At 46.4% G+C, this 21,177-nt stretch overlaps 1 protein-coding gene across 2 annotated transcripts in view; it reads right to left on the reverse strand.

Moving 5' to 3' along the window:
- Nucleotides 1–279: 279 nt before the first annotated feature.
- SLC39A11 (solute carrier family 39 member 11) overlaps nt 280–21,177 on the reverse strand; it is a 310,670-nt gene continuing 289,772 nt past the window's right edge. For both annotated transcript variants that reach the window (XM_044297525.1, XM_044297524.1), the window contains exons 7-10: nt 15,315–15,384; nt 3,917–4,015; nt 2,965–3,123; nt 280–1,115 (exon numbers count right to left, since the gene is read on the reverse strand). In XM_044297525.1, the coding sequence (XP_044153460.1) occupies nt 1,037–1,115; nt 2,965–3,123; nt 3,917–4,015; nt 15,315–15,384 (407 nt within the window). In that variant the 3' untranslated portion in view covers nt 280–1,036. The remainder of the gene's footprint in view (nt 1,116–2,964; nt 3,124–3,916; nt 4,016–15,314; nt 15,385–21,177) is intronic.

The following is a 21,177-nucleotide window of genomic DNA, read 5'->3' on the forward strand; positions in this document are numbered from 1 at the left end:
AGCAGATTCTGCAGTGCATTCCACAGCACGGACCACCATGGTTTCAGCTGTGGTTTTTCTGACTGCTGCAGACCAGCTTGCATTGAATGGAGCAGAACTGCACATGACCACCTGCTCAGAAAAGGACATCCTCAGCAGCCTGGCCTCCCATTGAAAGGAACAGGAGGTGGCTTCCGCCACAGAATTCGCACCAAAATCCCGGCATTAGAAGCCAGTATTTGTAACTCTGGTCCACTGCGTGCAGTATACAAAACAGAGACAACCACAGGACATAGAATAAAACTCTACAGCTTTTATTTGGTCCTTCCCATCACTAGTGTCATATTCCAGTACAGTATAGAACGTCATACAGAACCATGTTCACACTAGAAGACACGTTGCGGCCAAAGCATATAAATAAAATCCACAGATAACGTATAAATAGAAGACTCCCGGCTGAAGATCTGATCAGGAGGTACGCAGCGCATTCTTCCAAGGCTGGAATGGTGAATAACATGGGAAATATGTAGTCATTGCTCCTCTCTGGCCAAACGAAACTTCCATCTACTCGTCAGTGCTCTGATCATTAGTCGTCACTGCAGTTTGTGCTTCGAGTTGCCCGGAAGCTGTAACCATTTTGGAGACTATGAAGAATTATTTTCGGTCACCCTATGTGCATGTAGTACCAAGCACGCCCACAATTGTCACCAGGCAAACAAGGGTCGTGGCCCCCTCATTAAGCAGATCGGCGGTCTTTGGGAGTTAGACCAACACCAATAAAATATTGATAGCGATAAATCTATGGACGAGCCGCACGCGGTCCTTATGTTATAGAGTCACGCTGCCAGTCAGCTCATCACTACCCATATACAGCATCAAGCACCCCCCCAACTAACTATAAATCAAACCTCGGACATTATGTCAATCAATTCAACCCAACGTTCATTTCTACAAGAATTAGCTTGGATCTGTGATCGCTCCAGCAATTAGCGTCCATTTATAAAAGTGTAAACATGTAAGACGTGGCGCCCAGCACCTCCGACTGCCGTGTCCGTCATTAACTCAGGCCGACATCCAAGGACATCATCACTACAAAGCCCAGAATGCAGGTCCACGAGGCCAGCTTCCCGTTCCCACTGCGAGGAAGGAAAAGATGCAGTAGTTAGTGTGTAAACTGAAAGCAGGTGGCGTTACACTGGTCACAGACATACGGTATATACGGCAGCAGTGTGTGCGTGGGGGGGCACATGCGGCAGACCCGTTCTGTTTCTGTACCAGGTGCATGGATTTCTCCAAACCCCTTTATGACATATGGAAGAGTGAGAATTCAACCTTAGGCCCCGTTCACACAGGGTTTTTTTTTTTTTTTTTGCCAGCAGTATTTAGTGCAAATGCCAAACCAAAAATGATTTTTGCCGCACAGGTTTAGCTACATTCAATGGGCTTAAACCACGAGCGGGTCTGCTGCAAAAATCCTGTTTCAAATATTCATGACCGGGGAAAAATACAAAAAAAAACCACAAATAATGAATGCACTAATTTCTAAACCTCTTGTGGTGTAAAAAATAATAAAAAGTCTCACATTATGGTGCATGCCATATTTCCAACTTCTCAAAAGTGGAGCAGACAGTGAGTGAGGGGCCAACAGCTGTACTATGGTTTACGACAGCTCATAGGTGGCGTAGATTTGAGTTTCTGGAGCATGGACTGCCGTCTGATGTGCCTCTTAATGGATTTGGACTGTATACTAAGACTGGCGTTTGTAATGCTAATCTTAGTACGTATATCCGCTTGACTATTACACATTAAAAAAAACACTAACATTAATAGAAATGCTGCCTTTTTTCTGTTGTTTTTTTTTTTTTCTTTTTGCAACAAAAAAACCTGCAAATCAAATTCACGTGTGAATGAGGCCTAAAGGAAAACCCCACCAATAAATCAGCTTTACATTTTAATTTGCATCTCCCAGCCCTAGACAAACTCAAACTTGAAGAGAGAGGAATGGAGGTCTCACACGTTTTCCCTCTGAGCAGACATAGAAGTAGCCCTAAATCTCTATATTAAAGGGCATCTGTCAGCAGTTTTGTACCTGTGACCTGTTGCATATGAGCTTGGCAGCTGAAGGCATCTGTGTTGGTCCCATGTTCATATGTGCCCGCATTGCTGAGAAAAACAATGTTTTAATATATGCAAATGAGCCTCTAGGAGCAACAGAGGCGTTGCTGTTGCACCTAGTGGCTTTGCTCTCTGCAACTGCCACGCCCTCTGCACTTTGATTGACAGGGCCAGACAGTGACAATGTCGCCCTGTCAATTAAAGTGAAGAGGGTGTGGCAGTTGCAGAGAGAGCAGAGCCACTAGGTGCAACGACAACGCCTCCGTTGCTCCTAGAGGCTAATTTGCATATATTAAAACATTGTTTTTCTCAGCAATTCGAGCACATATGAACATGGGACCAACACAGATGTCTTCAGCTGCCAACAGGTCAGCCAGTTTTATAGGCACAAATCTGCTGACTAATGCCCTTTAAGCCCTGGGCTACAGAAAAATTGCCCTCGGATGGATGCATTGAGTTGCATGCAATATGGTGGAGTGCGGTTATCGCACAAGGTAAATACAGCAATGTTACAAAAAGTCTCTGAGTCTAAAAGCCAAATCTTTTCTCTGGAATCTCTTCTGTAGTTGTGGGTGTGCGGAGAATCTAGTGATGGAAGGGTACCATGCCTGGCAGAAGTGTTTGGGTGCAGAAAATCTCATCTCAATAAAGCCTGTGGGAATTCATGCGCTTGTCCCAAAACAACCCCATTCAGATGAACTGATTTTCAGTTGCAGAACACATGCAGCGTGTGAGGATGTCCTTTCATATCTGCAGACAAGGCATGGTACACGGAAGAACCAGGCTCTGAGCATTCAGTGATGATGCAGATAGGGCGGATGGTGCACGACACGTGTGGGCGGTCACCCGCGGACCGTCCTGTATTCTTACCCGGTTTGTGCTTCTGGAATGATGTCATCCATTACCACATACACCATGGCACCGGCGGCAAAGGCCAAGGCGTAGGGCAAGAGGGGTTCTGCCAGCGCTATGGCCACAGCTCCTAACACACCGGCAATGGGCTCAACCATCCCGCTGAGCTGCCCGTACCTGCCAACGAAGAGAGACAATCACTTAGATGCATTACCTGGTTACATGCAGGGCACTGCTCAGATTGCGAGAGAAAAAAAACAGTCTCTCTTGGGTTTGAATGACTTCTAAGGCGACGTTTACATGGCTCTTTTTCATCAGTTTTTACCAGCCATTAAAAATGGACAAATTTCTTATTTTTTTTATATTTATCCCAACCCCTCCAGTGCCCTAAGTATACATAACACTCCTCATAGTGCCCCCTGGACATCAAATGGCCCCCAAAATGCTCCCCAGTATAGATAATGACCCACTCTCATAGTGCCCCCAGTATAGACGATGGACCCCATAGTGCCCCAAGTATAATGACCCCCACAGTGGCCTAACTTAAGATAATGGCTCCTTTCATACCTGCAGTATTATCAAATGTCCCCTTTAGTAAAAAAAGAAATACTTGCTTGAATACACAAGGACGCTCACTTCTCCCTAGATGCTGCAGGACCTGTCCTCCTAGTGTGATCATATGACGTCACAGGTCCTGCTGCATCCAGTGAGAAGCATTGCGATTTCAAAGAGCCTGAATCCCAACATGTCCAAGGTTGAGGATACCGTTTGACTATCACCAGTGTAAAGAAACACTATAACCACATGCCACCTCCTCTTGCCACACATGTGACATATGCAGCATCCGCCCTTCACCAGCTCAGGAAACCCCATAGACACGTATGTACCACACCATTACCTACACTCATTGTGGACCCGGAAAGACCCCCCTCCTCCTATTATTCATGCTGACATGTTGGTGTGAACTCACCAGAACGCCTTCCATGTCGATACTCCGGCTCCCCGTAGCGGAAGGCTGACAGCAAGGCCTTCTGGGAAATTCTGGATCCCTATTCCAACCGCTAAATTCCTGGCAATAAAATAAATAACATACGGTAAATTATCTGCGCAGGAATACACCCGCACCGTCTCATCCATTATTGCAGTTCAAATAGCCTAGGGCTAATAAATTCCCGTTTTTGGTCTAGTTTAAGACATAACATTTAATTCATTATTTAAAAATATACGGGAAGAAAAAAGAAATAGGTGATTTATGATTTAAAAATAAAATGCAGTTGGGCTCTGCGGCACTGGGATGGTGTAATTACTTTTTGTCAATGTGATTGCTTTTTGTCAACAGTCACTTTCCTCTATTTTTCTCTCTTTATCTATTCCTAGGGATCAGATATTTTTTCTCTGTTCTCAGCCTCTGACTATCTTCTTTGGTATATCGAGATCTCTGCTCTCTATCCCCATACACCAGAGTCTGAGAGTATTCCTATCTAATATTCTTTATCTATCCCTTCCTTCCTAGTTTTCACCTAGGAGTGAATTCCCCTTGCCGCTTGTGTCCACGTACTAAGTGCCTGCAGCGCACCAAGACGCGGTCACTAAGTCTCAGCCGCACTTGCTTAAAACCTAAATTGCAGCTCCCCCAACACGTTTCACCACTACTGTGGCGTCTTCAGGGGAAATGGAGCTACTATCAAAACGATCGCCATTTAATTTGATGTTTAAACCTCTTATGGGAGGGTCTTTCCCCTTTTGTTCTCCAATAGACACATGGCGGTCGTATGATAGCAATACAATCAGGCCAATTGATTCCGATCTCAGTGATTAGTCAGTCGTGAGTATCACCAATGCCTAAAAAGGACATGCGCCTGCGTAAGAACTTTTACCTTCATATCGGTACCTTTGGCGCAACCACGCATGTCCTAAAGGTCCAGTCTCTCCGTCTATGCTTTTCATCTCTACACGGTTCCTAAGTGGAGGCGCATGCGCTAGAACCATCGTATGTTCCTATGCATCTGATGACTTCACTCTTTTTAGATACTGTTGTTTTTAAACCTTTGGAACAGTTCACTTTCTTGGAACAATTTTGGCGTGCCCTCAGGTATTGGCCGGTTGGAATTCCTCTTTTCAAGGGAGACGGGTGCCAGCTGTTCCAGTGTAAATAACAGTTTGTTACGGTAAGTTTTCTGTGTACCTCTGTAATCAGATGTCCATTTTCTGCTTTCTTTATTTTTAGAACAAGGAACACCATCTCCTTATCCTTAATTTCATAAGTGTATTTCATCCCTATATTATTGTTATTAAGTGTGTGAGTGAATTCATGAAAAAGTGAGTGACCCCCATCCCATAGTATGAGAATGTCGTCAATATATCTGCCCCAAAATATAATGTGGCAGATATACGATGACATCTGTTCTGTGAAAACAAAATTATTTTCCCACCACCCTAAAAATAAATTTGCATACGTTGGGGCACATGACGTCCCCATTGCGGTCCCATTGATTTGTTTATAAAAGTGTCCCTGAAAAACAAAAAAATTGTGCTCCAAAATAAATCTAAGTGATGATAAAACAAAATCAGTGTTTTTTGAAATTTTGACTCTTTGTATTGAGATAATATTCAACCGCGTGTATTCCTAATGAGTGCTGGATATTACTGTAAAGTGATTCTACATCTAGACTTGCTAGAATAGTGTTAGGTGTCACTGTGATATCATTTATCTTCAGGAGGAGATCTTTCGTGTCCCTGATATATGAGGGTAGGGTGGTCCCAAAGGGTCTCAATATTTGATCAACATATTCACTAAGGGCCTGCGTTATATTTTCATTGCCCGAGACTATTGGTCTCCTTGGGATAGGTTTCTTGTTCTTATGCACCTTTGGTAAGCCATAAAAGGTAGAGATTGTAGGGCTTTTATTAAATAGATACAGATATTCATCTTTTGTGATGATATTCGCCTGACGTGCATCGAGAAGGAGGTTTTTTAGTTCATTCAAATAATCTTTTGTGGGGTCATTAGGTAGAACTTTATAGGTTTTTTTTATCTCTGAGAAGTCTGAGGACCATATCCACATAGTCACCTTTATCTTGTATAACTATGTTGCCTCGGCTTTATTATTATGTTCCCATTCTTTTTTAGGGTTTCCAGGGCCTCATGTTCTTGAATACTCAAATTTGATTCAATATGATCCTTCCTCATTTTTAGTGATTTTATATCCTGTGTTACTAATTGAACAAAGGTCTCTATCTCCTGAAATTGCGTAAAATTTGGAGTAATTCTCGGCTTAGGTTTTAGAGTCGAGAAAGGTGGATCTGGGATAATCTGATATCCTTCATTCTCTTTCAATAGGTCTTCCAATGTCTCTACACAACTTCTTTCATTTTCAAAAGTTTTACGTACATCATTTTCTTCTTATTTATGTACTTTATGTAGGGCTAATTTTCGGGCGAAGAGATTTATATCTTTGATCCATAGGAATTTATCACATTGTGGAACCGGTGAGAAGGTGAGACCCTTATTCAAGAGGTGGTTATCATACAGTATATGTGGATAGATTTACAACCTGTTTATCATCCAGGTCTACATTAGATGTTGACACAGCTATTTGCTGTAACCCCATCTCTACCGGTCCCTCAATTGGACCCCTGGCTGTCCTAAAAAAAGGGGGGCAATAGGGGTAGTCTCAGTCATTACACTTCTGTCACATCTCGCTCATCTCGCTCCACATAAATCTACATGTCTGAGACAATTCCTTATCCTGATGATCCCTGAAGACAATGGTTCTCCTTGGGGTGACCCCGCAGCTGCGGAGGACGTGCAGAGTGACATCACCTCCTCTCCTGCTCTGCACGTCTTCAGTTGAGTTTCACTGTAACACGTAGGCTCGGGCTAGAAATGTTGGCATCTGTGTGAGCAGTGTATTGACGGTGTGGGGCGCCTCCCATTACCTGGAGACGTCTGTAAGACATGGGGAGGGGCGGCTGAGAGAGTGCTCACCTACAGAGGATGCCGAGGAAGTGCCATACTGGAAGACGTGGGGAAGTGTCATGTTTCGGGTAGTCTGTCGAGTGACACCCAGCATGTTTCCCGCTATATCGCCGTCAATTAGATTTTTCAGATGTAGTGTAACACACAACTGGCCGACTAATAGATGTGTACCTACCCTCCCCTTGGTTACAAAACTTCAAATCAGAGATTACATACAGATTTTTCTTGGATTGAAAAGTAAAAAAAAAAAAATGTAGTTCTGCTACATCTATATTAATGCAATAACAAATGTAGCTCTGCTACATATACATTAATGCAATAAAAAATGTAGCACTGCTACATCTACATTAACACTGTGGCAGTCTGGGGGTCATCTCTGCATTTGCAGTATACATCGGGATAAATGAATGACGGTAGACCGAGTGTAGCGCCCACTAGTATGGTCTGCCGGGGGAACAGAGGTCTATAGTACAGCTCAGATACAAAGACCACCGTGCTCCACCTTCCTTGCAGTGATAGGCCTTGTGCACAATTTTCAGTTCGCACTGTTGGCGGATTAAATGCGGTCTCATCTATTTCTATGGGGCTGCAAAAAAATGCTGAATGTGCGGATGTCATCTGTGTGCTGTCCACATCCGTGCGTCCCTTTTTGCGGGCAAGAATAGGCATTACTAAAATAGGGTCTGTGAAAAGTGCGTTATGCACACGGGCCACATCCGTATTTTGCAGATCTACGATTTGCAGACTAGAAAACGGATGCAGGTGTGTGCAGGAGGCCTTAAACTCCATTCCCTACGGCTGCCATCAAATAAAAGATGTCCAAAAAGGCCAGTTTTAGTCATTTAGTCGGGCCATGGATTAAAAGTTTCACGATCGTCTGAGATGACCGATGTCCAACATTTGTGCACTGCCCATGTGATCCGTCAGGTTGGAAAATGTCAGCCAGGGTCGTCCACATTCAGTCAATCGATGCGACTTTGCGCAAAATTCAGGAATTCCATTTCTTTTTAGTAAAAAAAAAATATGCTGGGAAAAATTATGTTTTAATATATGCAAATGAACCTCTAGGAGCAACGGGGGCGTTACCAGTTACACCTAGAGGTTCTGCTCTCTCTGCAACTGCCGCTCTCTCTGCCCTGAATGACAGGCAGTGTGGACGTCATTGCACCTGGCCCTGACTTCTTCTAAAGTGCAGAGAGAGCAGAGCCTCTAGGTGTAATGGTAACGCCCCCGTTGCTCCTAGAGGCTCATTTGCATACATTAAAACATCATTTTCTCAGCAATGCAGACACATATGAACATGGGACCAACACAGATGTCTTCAGCTGCCAAGAGCACATGTAACAGGTCAGACAGATGCCCTTTAAAGATGAGAGACTACATCTTCATCACCTGTAGTGCGAAGCCTTGTAATTCCAAGATGCAAAACTTTGTCCAGGGATTTAAAAAATAAAACCCCGCAGATCGGACGGAAGCTGAGTGGATGGAGAAGTTTTCTGGCTCCGTGGGTCCACACTAGTAATGACAGGAGCGATGCTTTACTGTCTAGACCGCTGTTCTGGGATTGGAGCGGCGAGTGTCACCTGGTTATTGGCAGGGCGGTGAGATTACCCTCAGGGAGCCGCACTCGCTGCCTCATTTCCACAATGGCTCGCAGCCTCCACCCATCAAAGGGGTTAATTATACAGTCCTGTAACCCAAAGTGCAGCTGATCTCCGCTCCCGAGTCACTGCTGGCTCCGTTCACAATGAGCCTGTTATTCCAGGCAGGATCCAGACCGCGGAGGAATCTAAATATCCTTCTTTTCTCTCACATCTGAAATAACACGCGGGTTCCGCTCCGCAATCTCGCCCTCTGAAAGGCCTGCCCGTGCTCCCGTCACCTGAACTAACACCGCATGCACTGGATCTCACCCTGCTGCTCCCATGGCACCTCCTGCCACAGGAAGCCTGAGGTTGGATACCCGGGGCAAACGGTTACTATAACATCTGTGCTGCCTCGCGGACAGGACGGTATTGTTAGTGAGCACGGAGCGGAGAGAAAGCAGGTGTATGGCGGGTGAGGAGGAGGTCAGCCTCAGGGCGGGGGCGCTGTCGTATCTACCAATTCCAGAAACGTGCCAGGTGTCTACTTTTAGAATTTTGAAAGATAAGAGGATTTTATTTTTTTTACATTTAACATCAGCGTTAGGGCTCATGCACACCACCGGGTTTTCAGTCCGCTTTTTTTGCATTTACTTCAATGGGACTGCAAAAAGATGCGGACAGTGTACCGTCTCCCGGTGACCTTCACTTTCTGCGCCACCATAAATCACAACTCTACTGCTCCATGTGTGTATGAGCCACACGTCGGTGGCCATATACAGAACCAGGGAGGAGGACCAAGAGGTAGGTGTTTGCAGGTATGTGCTTGGCTCTTCCACCCTGTGTCCAGCAGAAAACCCCCTGCATAGTCTGATCTTAAAAGGGATGTACTGAGAGGGAAGACGGAAACTACAGACGCTGGGCACAATGACCTCTATTCATTCTCAGGTCCTTCACTGCCCGTCTACCACCAACCTCGCCCCTGCAGGACAGGCGGCCGCCGTCTCACGCTGTCACATATTCCATGCGGGACTTATTTTATCCCTATACAGAGGGCACGAGAGAAAGCTGCACGGCTGAAAGTGACACCATCTTCCTAGTCACCATCCTCATCCTGGGGCGTCTTACCTTCAGCAGAAGACTATTCCCAGACAGAGGAGAACATGTCTGAGCTGCTTCCAGCTATTCATGGGAGCCCCTTTGCTATGGCTATATTGCCTAACAGCCGTCTTCTGCATGGGGTTCTTATTTACTGTCAATCACCTTTGTGTAAAGGGTATACCGTACGTGTTTTGCAGTGCATTAAGTGGCCGCAAGGTACCTCAACGTCTGACTCTATCATTATACTAAGGAAATCCTGAAAACGTGACCCGTTGGGCAAGCAACTCCTTTAAGGTCATCTCCAAAAAGTGGCTCTGCAGAACGGAGGAAAGTCTCCATTAGGCTCCCTACACACTTGTGTGAGCTGTGTAACAGAAATTGCGTGTGTGTGAGCTACATGCGGATTTGATGCGGTTTTAGGGTGAAATCCGCACAAAAAAATAATAAAAAAAATTGCACAAATAATTGACATTCTGCGCAAGATAGGTAAATTTCTACAAAGAACAAAGGGAGAGATTTATCAAGACTGACGCTTTCTGCCTAATTTGTGACGGGGCACACGCCGGCGGCCTCTGGACCTAAACCAAAATCTACGACGGCTGCCGTAGATTTCTGGCCTCATTTGCGCAAATGAAGAGAGGTTTGTCGCGGCTGCTGGCCACGTCCCTTTAGGAAAAGTGGTGAGAGTGGCGTAAAAAAGGGGAGATGCGACAATTTAAAAAAAAAAAGTCGCACACACATAGTTTGCGACTTTTTAACACCACATTTCAGGCGCAAGGGAGTTGGTAAATTCGGACATACGGATGCGGACAGCATCCACGCGCTGTGTTTTTTTTTTGCTGACCCATAGAAATGAATGGGTCTGTGTGCAATGGATGCAAAATACGCTCCTGTGCATGAGACCTTACTCAAGTTTCCTCCAGGGTGAATGATTAGGGTGCGCTTTTATAAATCCAGAGCAGACGGCTACAGGACACCTGCTCCCAAAACTGCCGGCGTGTACATGCAAGAAACCCAACGACACGCACACTGCTTTCTACATGAAGAGCATCGACCCTGACAATGGGACCTGTGTATAGAGCGGCCTCTGTGATAGGTGGAGGATTAACCATTAACGCCTGCACAGTAGAGCTATTGACGCTTCTCAGACCTGACATCATCCATATATACAGCGATCAGAGCAGACACCTCCGTGGCCAGGAATGGGTTACAGTAATAGCCCTTTCCCATTACTATAGAGTACAAGAATGTGCTGGTAGTCAGATTCCTGCCCCCCTGGTTTGGCACGACGAGCCTCTGGTGACTGGATTTAAAGCCTTGTCCCCACAAAGACTTCTTTCTTATGGAGCAGAACAGAGGCTCCCAGTGTCCCACCGGACGCTCGCTGTAGGAGACGTGCGGAGGCTTGTACAACTGTGTGACCAGGGACGAGCGCTGCTCCGGAGCGCTGGGATCAGCATGTGATGTACCTGGCTGCAGCTTCTAGAGCAGGGGTGCACAAAACGTCATCCAAACCAGATGGATGCATTGTATCTGGATGCAACAGTAGCAAACCCTCAGAAGTCAGAAGGACTGGCTTTGCACAGGTTTTCATTCAAAGACAGCAACAAAAAAAAAAAAAAAAATTGACAAAATCGAGGAAGTAAAGCACAAAGCGGGACATGTCGGTGAAGGTTCTCATTACCACTAATGCACCATGATTTGGATAAGTCAGAGCAACTGGGGGTTATTTACTAACAGAAATACGTCTACATTAGGCATATTTCTGGCGCATAGTGCGGCGCAAAGGCTCCCGCCAGGTCTATAAAAGTGGGCAGGGCAAAGGGACCAGCCAGCGGGCCCGTCTCATTCATCATTTTCTACGGCTGTTTTAAGCTAGGTCTACACGACGACATTTGTCGCACGACAATTTTATAATGATAGTCTATGGTGTCGCAATGCAACATGCTGCGACGCGACAGTTGCAGAAAAATCTATTTAGAATGGATTTTTTGCGACGGTCCCAGTCACAGCATGTCGTATGTTGCAGTGCGACACCATAGACTATCATTATAAAAATTGTCGCGCGACATTGGTGCGAAAAAACTTTGTCGTGTAGACCTAGCCTTAGGCGTAGAAGATGGTCTAAATCTATACTGCGCCTCTACATAGATTTGACGGATCCACCGCCAGCGCAGGGCCTTGTTAAGGCATCTAAAACGCTGGTCTTAATAAATAACCCCATTGTATCTTCTCTTGAAGACATTTCTAAAGTCACTAGTATTTAATGCCCGGAGATTTCTTGTACAGGTCATTCTAATTGAGAAAGCCAGTCAGATGACTGGAGAAAAGCCTTCAAGAAAAAATACAAGAAGTCTATCTGCTCTGACTCATTACTACTGATACACAAAAAGGGGCATTTATCAAGTCCAGTATGTGGTACTGTATTAGGGCTCATTCACACGACCGAGGTCCAGCCGCATGGGGATCATCCACCCATTCACTTGAACGGGGTCTGCGATCCCTCCATGTGAATGAGCCCTTATACTGATTTATAATGCTGTGTGTCTCTGCATGACTTTACTGCTACAGAATCATAGCTTTATGTCAGTACGATCCTGTAGAAGTAAGGTCATGCAGAGACACACAGCATTATAAATCAGTATAAGGGCTCGTTCACATGACCGTGTGAAGCCCGTGCCCGTGCTGTGGACCGCAAATTGTGGTCCACAATACACGGGCACCGACCGTGGCCCAGCCGCATGGGGATCGTGGGCCCATTCACTTCAATGGGTCCGCGATCCTTCCGTTCTGCAAAAAGATAGAGCATGTTCTATCTTTTTGTGGTGCGGAGGCACGGACCGAAACCCCTGAAAGCACTCCGTAGTGTTCCGTTCTGTGCTTCCATTCCGCACCTCCGAGTTTGCGGACCCATTGTAAGTGAATGGGTCCGCATCCGTGATGCGGAATGCACACGGAACGGTGCCTGTGTATTGCGGATCCGCAAATGCGGCCCGCAATATGGCAATGGGCAGCACACGAGCCCTTACGCTGCGTTTTTTTCCACACAAAATCAGCACTGAAAAACTGCACATAATCTGCATAAAAACAAAACAAACAAAAAAAAATACAACAAAACTGCAGATTTAGGGCTCATGCACATGAACGTATTTTCTTTCCGTGTCTATTCTTTTTTTTTTTTTGCGGACCGTATGCGGAACCATTCACTTCAATGGGTCAGCAAAAAAAAAAAAAAGTTACTCTGTGTGCATTCCGTTTCCGTATGTCCGTATTTCCGTTCCGCAAAAAAATAGAACATGTCCTATTATTGGCGGCATTACGGACAAGGATAGGACTGTTCTATTAGGGGACAGCTGTTTCTTTCCACAAAATACGGAATGCACAAATACGGAATGTCATCCGTATTTTTTGCGGATCCGTTTTTTGAGGACCGCAAAATACATACGGCCGTGCATGAGCCTTTATTTGCTTTTTTATGCAGTTTCCATCTAGATTTTTCCGTGATGTGTGCAGGTAGCCTAAAAGTGATCACTTGAGATAAGCAAAGCATTGAAAAATTCCATTCGGCTGCTTTGCCCCCCAAATTTTTTTTAAGTAATTTGTCACAAAGCACACTTCTTTGTAAGTAGTGGGTGCAATGACAAGTGGCGATTATGCTGCCCACCCTCATTGAACCCCTTAGAGGTCGCCTTCATAGCTGAACGCGGCATCTGAAGAGCCGGGCGCCACCACCTTGATTGAAGATCTAGTGTGAATTCTCGCGCAGCCCATAATGACTTCATTGCGTCGGTCGGCGTGGTGATGTCATACACGGTATTTTGTGCGAGATCGTCAATCAAGATGGCGGCGCCGCTCTTCGCACTCAAACGGAGGAGGTAAGTATGAATTTCCACCAAGCACAAGGAAATTCGGCTTCACGGCAAATGGAATTTTCCCTGAAATTCGGATCAGTGGACTTCGATTCGCTGAACACTAATGATAACACATTTAGGATTACAACCCCTACCATTGTCCAGGACTAATGTGTTATCAGCTAGAGCACAGGACTCCTGGACACTACACGCACAATGCAATGCAAACACTTAATACCATGAAAGCTGTTGTCAGACAATTCCTGGGACTCTATCATGGGAATGCATCAGTGACACGGAGCAGACAGTAATATACGTATTTCTGCACACTGCTGCCATAGCTTCATTTCCACAGCTCACTGATTTCTACAAGTAAAAATGGTCAGCCTGCAGTAACCAGAATTGAACACCTGGTGGCAGCAGATATACACAAATCGTACAGTACACAGGGAGATGACAGATGAGCATCTTTATGGATCTGAGCCACATATGGATACCGCTAGGGGGAAAGTCTTGTAAATGTAAACTAAGTTCAGTATCGCACACTGTATACTCCCCTATAAATCCACGGTAAGAGGCGATAGGTGCCAGGGGCTGACCTGTGCACTCCTTCTCTCCTAATATCTCTGCTCCTACAATATGTTAGCCCCTTGATCTGGCTGACCAGTGGATCTCCACGACTGCCAGGTGGAGGCAGATATCATTCCAGCATCACAGGGGTTAACCTGCACGTATGACTGTGGTGCCAGATGATTCTGTAACTGAATCCGAGTCCAGCTGTCCCATACATCCCACCTGTTCTCAGAGGGAACTCAGACACAGAACGTCGTGTACGCAGGCAGCCTGCACCCCGCGGTAATGGATAGCACGCCGAGGGTGGGGGCATCAGAAAGTCCGAGTGACCGGAATAATGGGAGACGTGAGATCAGTGATCATAAAACATGTGAAACCTGCAGAGCGTCATCTACAAGAAATCCTCTCATCTGAGTGTGAACACCTCCACCTGCACATCACCATGTCCCCATATTGATCACTGTGTCACCTCTAGTGCCATTGCAGAGGTGAATGGGGGCTGCAGTGGGGTTTATTCATTAGTCCATATTGTCTGGCAAGAACCAAGTGTCACTCCAAAGTTCTGTGTCCCCTCTATTGTCCCCAACAGAGTTACTTGGGGGTCAGTGGGGAATTGTGCTAAACCTCAGTCACATATGAAAGTTGTCCAATACAGCTGACTGCACTGCTAGTAAACCCCTGGTGCACTTATACCCTGGGCTGCCTCCCCATCATGTCCCTGCAGTTTGATTAGCGACCTACCGATCTGCAATAACCAGCTGCTGGCGAGCACTGGCAGCAGTATTGTCCCCATTATTATATCAGAGCTGCTGAGTGACACCAAAGAGAATTCGGGAGGTGAGTGGGGGAGATTTCACACAAGAGCACGAGAGGGATAGAAATCTAGAAACATATGCTAATTCCCATTAGTGGAGCTAATGTCTTCAGTCCACTACTGTAAGCCGTGCTTTACACGATTGAACGCCAGTTTGATGAGAAATTCTCTTTAAAGCCAAAAACTTTCCTTGGGTAAAGTATTAAAAGGAGTGAATGAAAGACGTTGTATGTACGCTTATTATTAAAGAGATGGGCTCCCTGCCGGGACCGGTAGGGAGTGAGCGTGCATGGTAGACACCCTATGTCCTCCCTAATAACTGTCTCCCAGCACCTCCAGATAGAAGCGCCCTGCTTTCCATTCATTTTTTAGGGGATTAACTGGCATTATATCTGTAATCATTTGTCTCTCTTCTTCGTGCTTGGAGCAGGTGATATACGTCATCACATGTATAAGGACAGTGTTACCTTGCACTCTCGAAGGTTGCTGATGCGGTTTTTCCAATGGCACCGAATCCTACTCCAACTGCCAGGCCCTCTAAAATAAAAGAAAAGAAAAGAAAAAAAAAGAATATGATTTAACAGAAGAGAACGGCTTTTAATATCTTAGCGTAGTAAGTTACAGAGCAAGCGCTGGAGAGGGGTCTGAGGTGGAGGCTGGTGGTATCTGAATATGGGAAGGGTTTTGGTTCCATTTTACATATATCTTTTGTTACAGTCTAGTATCTATGTATTTGACATCATGTGTTACTTTTTTCACGCAACAAAATCCTCACATTTTGATGCTACCAGAAAGCAGAACCCTTAAAGGGCTTATCCAATCATATAAAATCTCCCCCCATATGCAGGACCCCCCACCCACCCTCCGCTGAATATACTTGGTCGCCACTCCTGGTTCCACCCGTGCGTGGATGAAAACATCTGGTGTCGGGGGGGAGCAGCCAATGGAAGGCAGGGACAGGGACTAGCCTCCCTAGCGTCACACGTGATACAACAGAGGCTCGTCCCATGTGCCATTGACTGCTCACCCCCGACACCGGATGTTTTCACCCGCGCACAGAGAGCAGCAGCAACGGCGGTGCGGGTACCAGAAGCGATGCGGGGAGCCAGGTAAGTATATTCAGTGTGGGGGGGCCCGGCATATGGGGGAGCGTTTTATAGGTTTTTTGGATAACCCCTTTAAAGGAAATCAGTGCAGATAAGGAGTCAGGATCACTGTATTTTATTTTCCTACTGATCCCCATTCCCCCACTGCCAGCGTTTAACAGGAGTCCTCTCCATTATGTTAGCACAGAACAGCAGTCCTGACAATGTATTTCAGTGCAGCTCTGACTGCTGACAGAGGAGGAACGGGGGGCAGTCGGAAAAGGAAAAAAACTCAAGTAAACTCATACATTCCAGTCCAGAATCATGCTCCCAGATCCTTCTTCGGAAGAGAATGATTTATGGCAGGGATGTCCAACCTGGAGCCCTCCAGCTGTTGCAAAACTACAACTTCCATCATGTTTGGACAAGCCTACAGTTATCAGGGCGTGCTGCTAGTTCCTGTTTTGCAACAGCTGGAGGGGCGCAGGTTGGACATCCCTAAATTAGGGGTTTTGATTTCTTTGGCCAGAAAGCAAGTAGGATGCTGGGCTGCACAGCTAGAGGTATCACCAGTAGAAAGTAGGAGACTGTGCTCTAGAGAGACCACCTATGGGGTCAATTCTGGAGACCTCACCTACAGAATAAGTCCACAGATGCCTACAAAAAAGGTGACGTGCCCGAAGCATGAAACATACCTAGACAGGCAAACAGGTTGGCCCATCTGGGACATGTATGGCACATCGATAGGTGAAAGAAGAGATGCTTGAAAGAAACTTCCAGTAGATATGGTTGGAAAATCATCAGTAAGTGACTGTAAACCTGCCTGGGATGAACATATATCTATACAAAAGATCCAAATAATGTAAAGGCAGACTAGATGGACCAGGGGTCATTCCGCTCCTCTGTGTTAGGCTTGGAGAAGAACGCTGTACGCCCATACAAGTTGGGTCCAGTGCTTCTACTATGTTCATGGCAACCCTCGGAAATTATTTTCAGCTGGACGCAATCATAAACCAGGAGAAGTCAGACGTGAGACATATGGGGGTAGATACCCAGAAGCGTCACAACATCAGGAAGGTGACATAAGGCGCTGTCTACCACACAGACTTTCATGGGAATATGAGTCACAAGCCAACCCACGATGCAAAGGTTACACTGACCTTTCCCATGCAATTATCATGCACACATTAAAGGAATTTAATTAGTATGAAATGGACGCCGGTGGAGTAATTAGCATTACAAACATCTCAGACTCAGCCACTTGCTTGTCACTTGGTAATAGTCCTTGGTTTAGTCACAGTGTCAGGTTGACATAAAATGCTTCGGCAGTATAAAAAGATAAAGCGGATAGCGCTCCACGGCACAAGACTGGAGACCTGCAGGACCAGTGCACAAAAATGGTTCTACCAATGGTATTACCAGTAAGAACAGGTGCAGCAACCAGTCTACAGTAGGGGAAAGCACAGGAGCTGGGCACAGTGCGTGGTCCAGGTGTATAGTATGTACATACATCAGGAGCCGGGCACACTGCTGGGTTCAGGTGTACAGTAGGGGCATACATCAGGAGCCGGGCACACTGCTGGGTTCAGGTGTACAGTAGGGGCATACATCATGAGCCGGGCACACTGCTGGGTTCAGGTGTACAGTAGGGGCATACATCAGGAGCCGGGCACACTGCTGGGTTCAGGTGTATAGTATGTACATACATCAGGAGCCGGGCACACTGCTGGGTTCAGATGTACAGTAGGGGCATACATCAGGAACCGGGCACACTGCTGGGTTCAGGTGTACAGTAGGGGCATACATCAGGAGCCGGGCACACTGCTGGGTTCAGGTGGACAGTAGGGGCATACATCAGGAGCCGGGCACACTGCTGGGTTCAGGTGGACAGTAGGGGCATACATCAGGAGCCGGGCACACTGCTGGGTTCAGGTGTACAGTAGGGGCATACATCAGGAGCCGGGCACACTGCTGGGTTCAGGTGGACAGTAGGGGCATACATCAGAAGCCGGGCACACTGCTGGGTTCAGGTGTACAGTAGGGGCATACATCAGGAGCCGGGCACACTGCTGGGTTCAGGTGTACAGTAGGGGCATACATCAGGAGCCGGGCACACTGCTGGGTTCAGGTGGACAGTAGGGGCATACATCAGGAGCCGGGCACACTGCTGGGTTCAGGTGTACAGTAGGGGCATACATCAGGAGCCGGGCACACTGCTGGGTTCAGGTGTACAGTAGGGGCATACATCAGGAGCCGGGCACACTGCTGGGTTCAGGTGGACAGTAGGGGCATACATCAGGAGCCGGGCACACTGCTGGGTTCAGGTGGACAGTAGGGGCATACATCAGGAGCCGGGCACACTGCTGGGTTCAGGTGTACAGTAGGGGCATACATCAGGAGCCGGGCACACTGCTGGGTTCAGGTGTATAGTATGTACATACATCAGGAGCCGGGCACACTGCTGGGTTCAGATGTACAGTAGGGGCATACATCAGGAACCGGGCACACTGCTGGGTTCAGGTGTACAGTAGGGGCATACATCAGGAGCCGGGCACACTGCTGGGTTCAGGTGGACAGTAGGGGCATACATCAGGAGCCGGGCACACTGCTGGGTTCAGGTGGACAGTAGGGGCATACATCAGGAGCCGGGCACACTGCTGGGTTCAGGTGTACAGTAGGGGCATACATCAGGAGCCGGGCACACTGCTGGGTTCAGGTGGACAGTAGGGGCATACATCAGAAGCCGGGCACACTGCTGGGTTCAGGTGTACAGTAGGGGCATACATCAGGAGCCGGGCACACTGCTGGGTTCAGGTGTACAGTAGGGGCATACATCAGGAGCCGGGCACACTGCTGGGTTCAGGTGGACAGTAGGGGCATACATCAGGAGCCGGGCACACTGCTGGGTTCAGGTGTACAGTAGGGGCATACATCAGGAGCCGGGCACACTGCTGGGTTCAGGTGTACAGTAGGGGCATACATCAGGAGCCGGGCACACTGCTGGGTTCAGGTGGACAGTAGGGGCATACATCAGGAACCGGGCACACTGCTGGGTTCAGGTGTACAGTAGGGGCATACATCAGGAGCCGGGCACACTGCTGGGTTCAGGTGTACAGTAGGGGCATACATCAGGAGCCGGGCACACTGCTGGGTTCAGGTGTACAGTAGGGGCATACATCAGGAGCCGGGCACACTGCTGGGTTCAGGTGTACAGTAGGGGCATACATCAGGAGCCGGGCACACTGCTGGGTTCAGGTGTACAGTAGGGGCATACATCAGAAGCCGGGCACACTGCTGGGTTCAGGTGTACAGTAGGGGCATACATCAGAAGCCGGGCACACTGCTGGGTTCAGGTGTACAGTAGGGGCATACATCAGAAGCCGGGCACACTGCTGCAGCCACTGGTTTTTCTATTTACTCATCTCGCACATCTGGTGCTAAAACAGAAGCCGAGTAAACAAGGGATTGTGTGGGAGGAGAGGCAGAAACATGAGACGTAATTGATAGAACTGCTCGTATGAAGCCGCTCAATGTATTGTCTGCAGGAGCCGGAGAAAACAAATCTGTTGTTGACTTCACACAACTATCAGACGGCGCGATTACTCTGCACGGGGGAAACTATATATATATATATATATATATATATATATATACACATACCCACATATACTGTATACCTATTGTGACACAGTGAGAGGTTTTGTCTGGGAAAACAGGTATTTTCCTCCCAGCATGTGCTGGGCTGATTTACAGCCAGGTGAGGTCAAATACCGGACCGGATTTTAAGTGCCGATCTGGGTTTTGGTAGCACCTGGCTGTCCTTAAATGGGCAGCTGGGCTCAGAAGCCATGTCTCTGTGTTGGGATCTGGGAGCCTTGTGTTTGGATGAAGGCTTGCTACCTGTTTGGCATGAAAACAGGTTGGGGCTGCTATGAGCAAGGACTCTTTGAGGCAGAATTGCCGAATGGTGTGAATTACCACCAACACCGCAAGGTGACTTTTTGTTTGATTATGACCGCTTGTTTTGTCACTTGCCTAAAGTGTGAATAAAACACTGAACTGTTTGATCCAAAGAACTTGTTGTTGCCTCCGTACTGCGTCCGCTAATCCTGTCTACCAGAGTGAGCCCCCACAGTATATATACACATACATATACTGTATACCTATATATACACATACACTGTATACCTATATATACACACATATATACTGTATACCTATATATACACATATACTGTATACCTATATATACACACAAACACATACTGTATACCTATATACACACACACATATATACTGTATACCTATATATACACACACACACATACTGTATACCTATATATACACACAAACACATACTGTATACCTATATACACACACACATATATACTGTATACCTATATATACACACACACACATACTGTATACCTATATATACACACAAACACATACTATATACCTATATATACACACACATATATACTGTATACCTATATATATATATATATATATATATATATATATACATACACATAATGGTGTATCTCAGAGTGGAAGGAGGGCACAAGGAAGTAGCGAAGTCCACTGACCAGATGAACGGCGCCATCAGCCTCTCCAGCGCCTGCTTCAGCATAGGTTGGGACGGCTGGGCGCAATGTGATGAGATAACACTCGCTGGGCACGTCATCCGGGCATGCGCATTTCTTTTGTTGAGACGCTGAAGCAGGCGCTGGACAGGCTGATGCCACCATTTATCTGGTCAGTGGACTTCGCTACTTCCTTGTGCCCTCTCTCTCTATCTCCTTCCACTCTGAGATACACCATATGATTTGTACACGTCATTTCATTGTATGTAAGTTGTTGCACATGTCACTTTATTAGCACACAGTTGCATCGCATGCACTTTGATTAGCAATTATTTTACATTTGATTTATAAATGCAATATGGATGGTCTTTACATATGGAATTTTTTTTACTGGATTGTATATTGTAATAATCTTTGCATTTCTATTTTTATATTACTGTTTTACATCATTGTTTGTCACTTTGCACCATTAATTGGCTTTATTGATCATGGCCTTGTTGTAATTTTCACTTGATTGAGTATGCTATATGTACTGAGCACTTCATCCTGATTATTTGCTTGAGAAAGAGTCTATTGTAGAGCCGAAACGTCGCTTGTTCCACATGGGCGAATAAAAGTTTTACTTTCATTTTACTTTTTTGGCGTGCTGCCCATTTTTC

Source organism: Bufo gargarizans, chromosome 6, assembly GCF_014858855.1.
Source record: "Bufo gargarizans isolate SCDJY-AF-19 chromosome 6, ASM1485885v1, whole genome shotgun sequence".
Classification (NCBI taxonomy): Eukaryota; Metazoa; Chordata; class Amphibia; order Anura; family Bufonidae; genus Bufo; species Bufo gargarizans.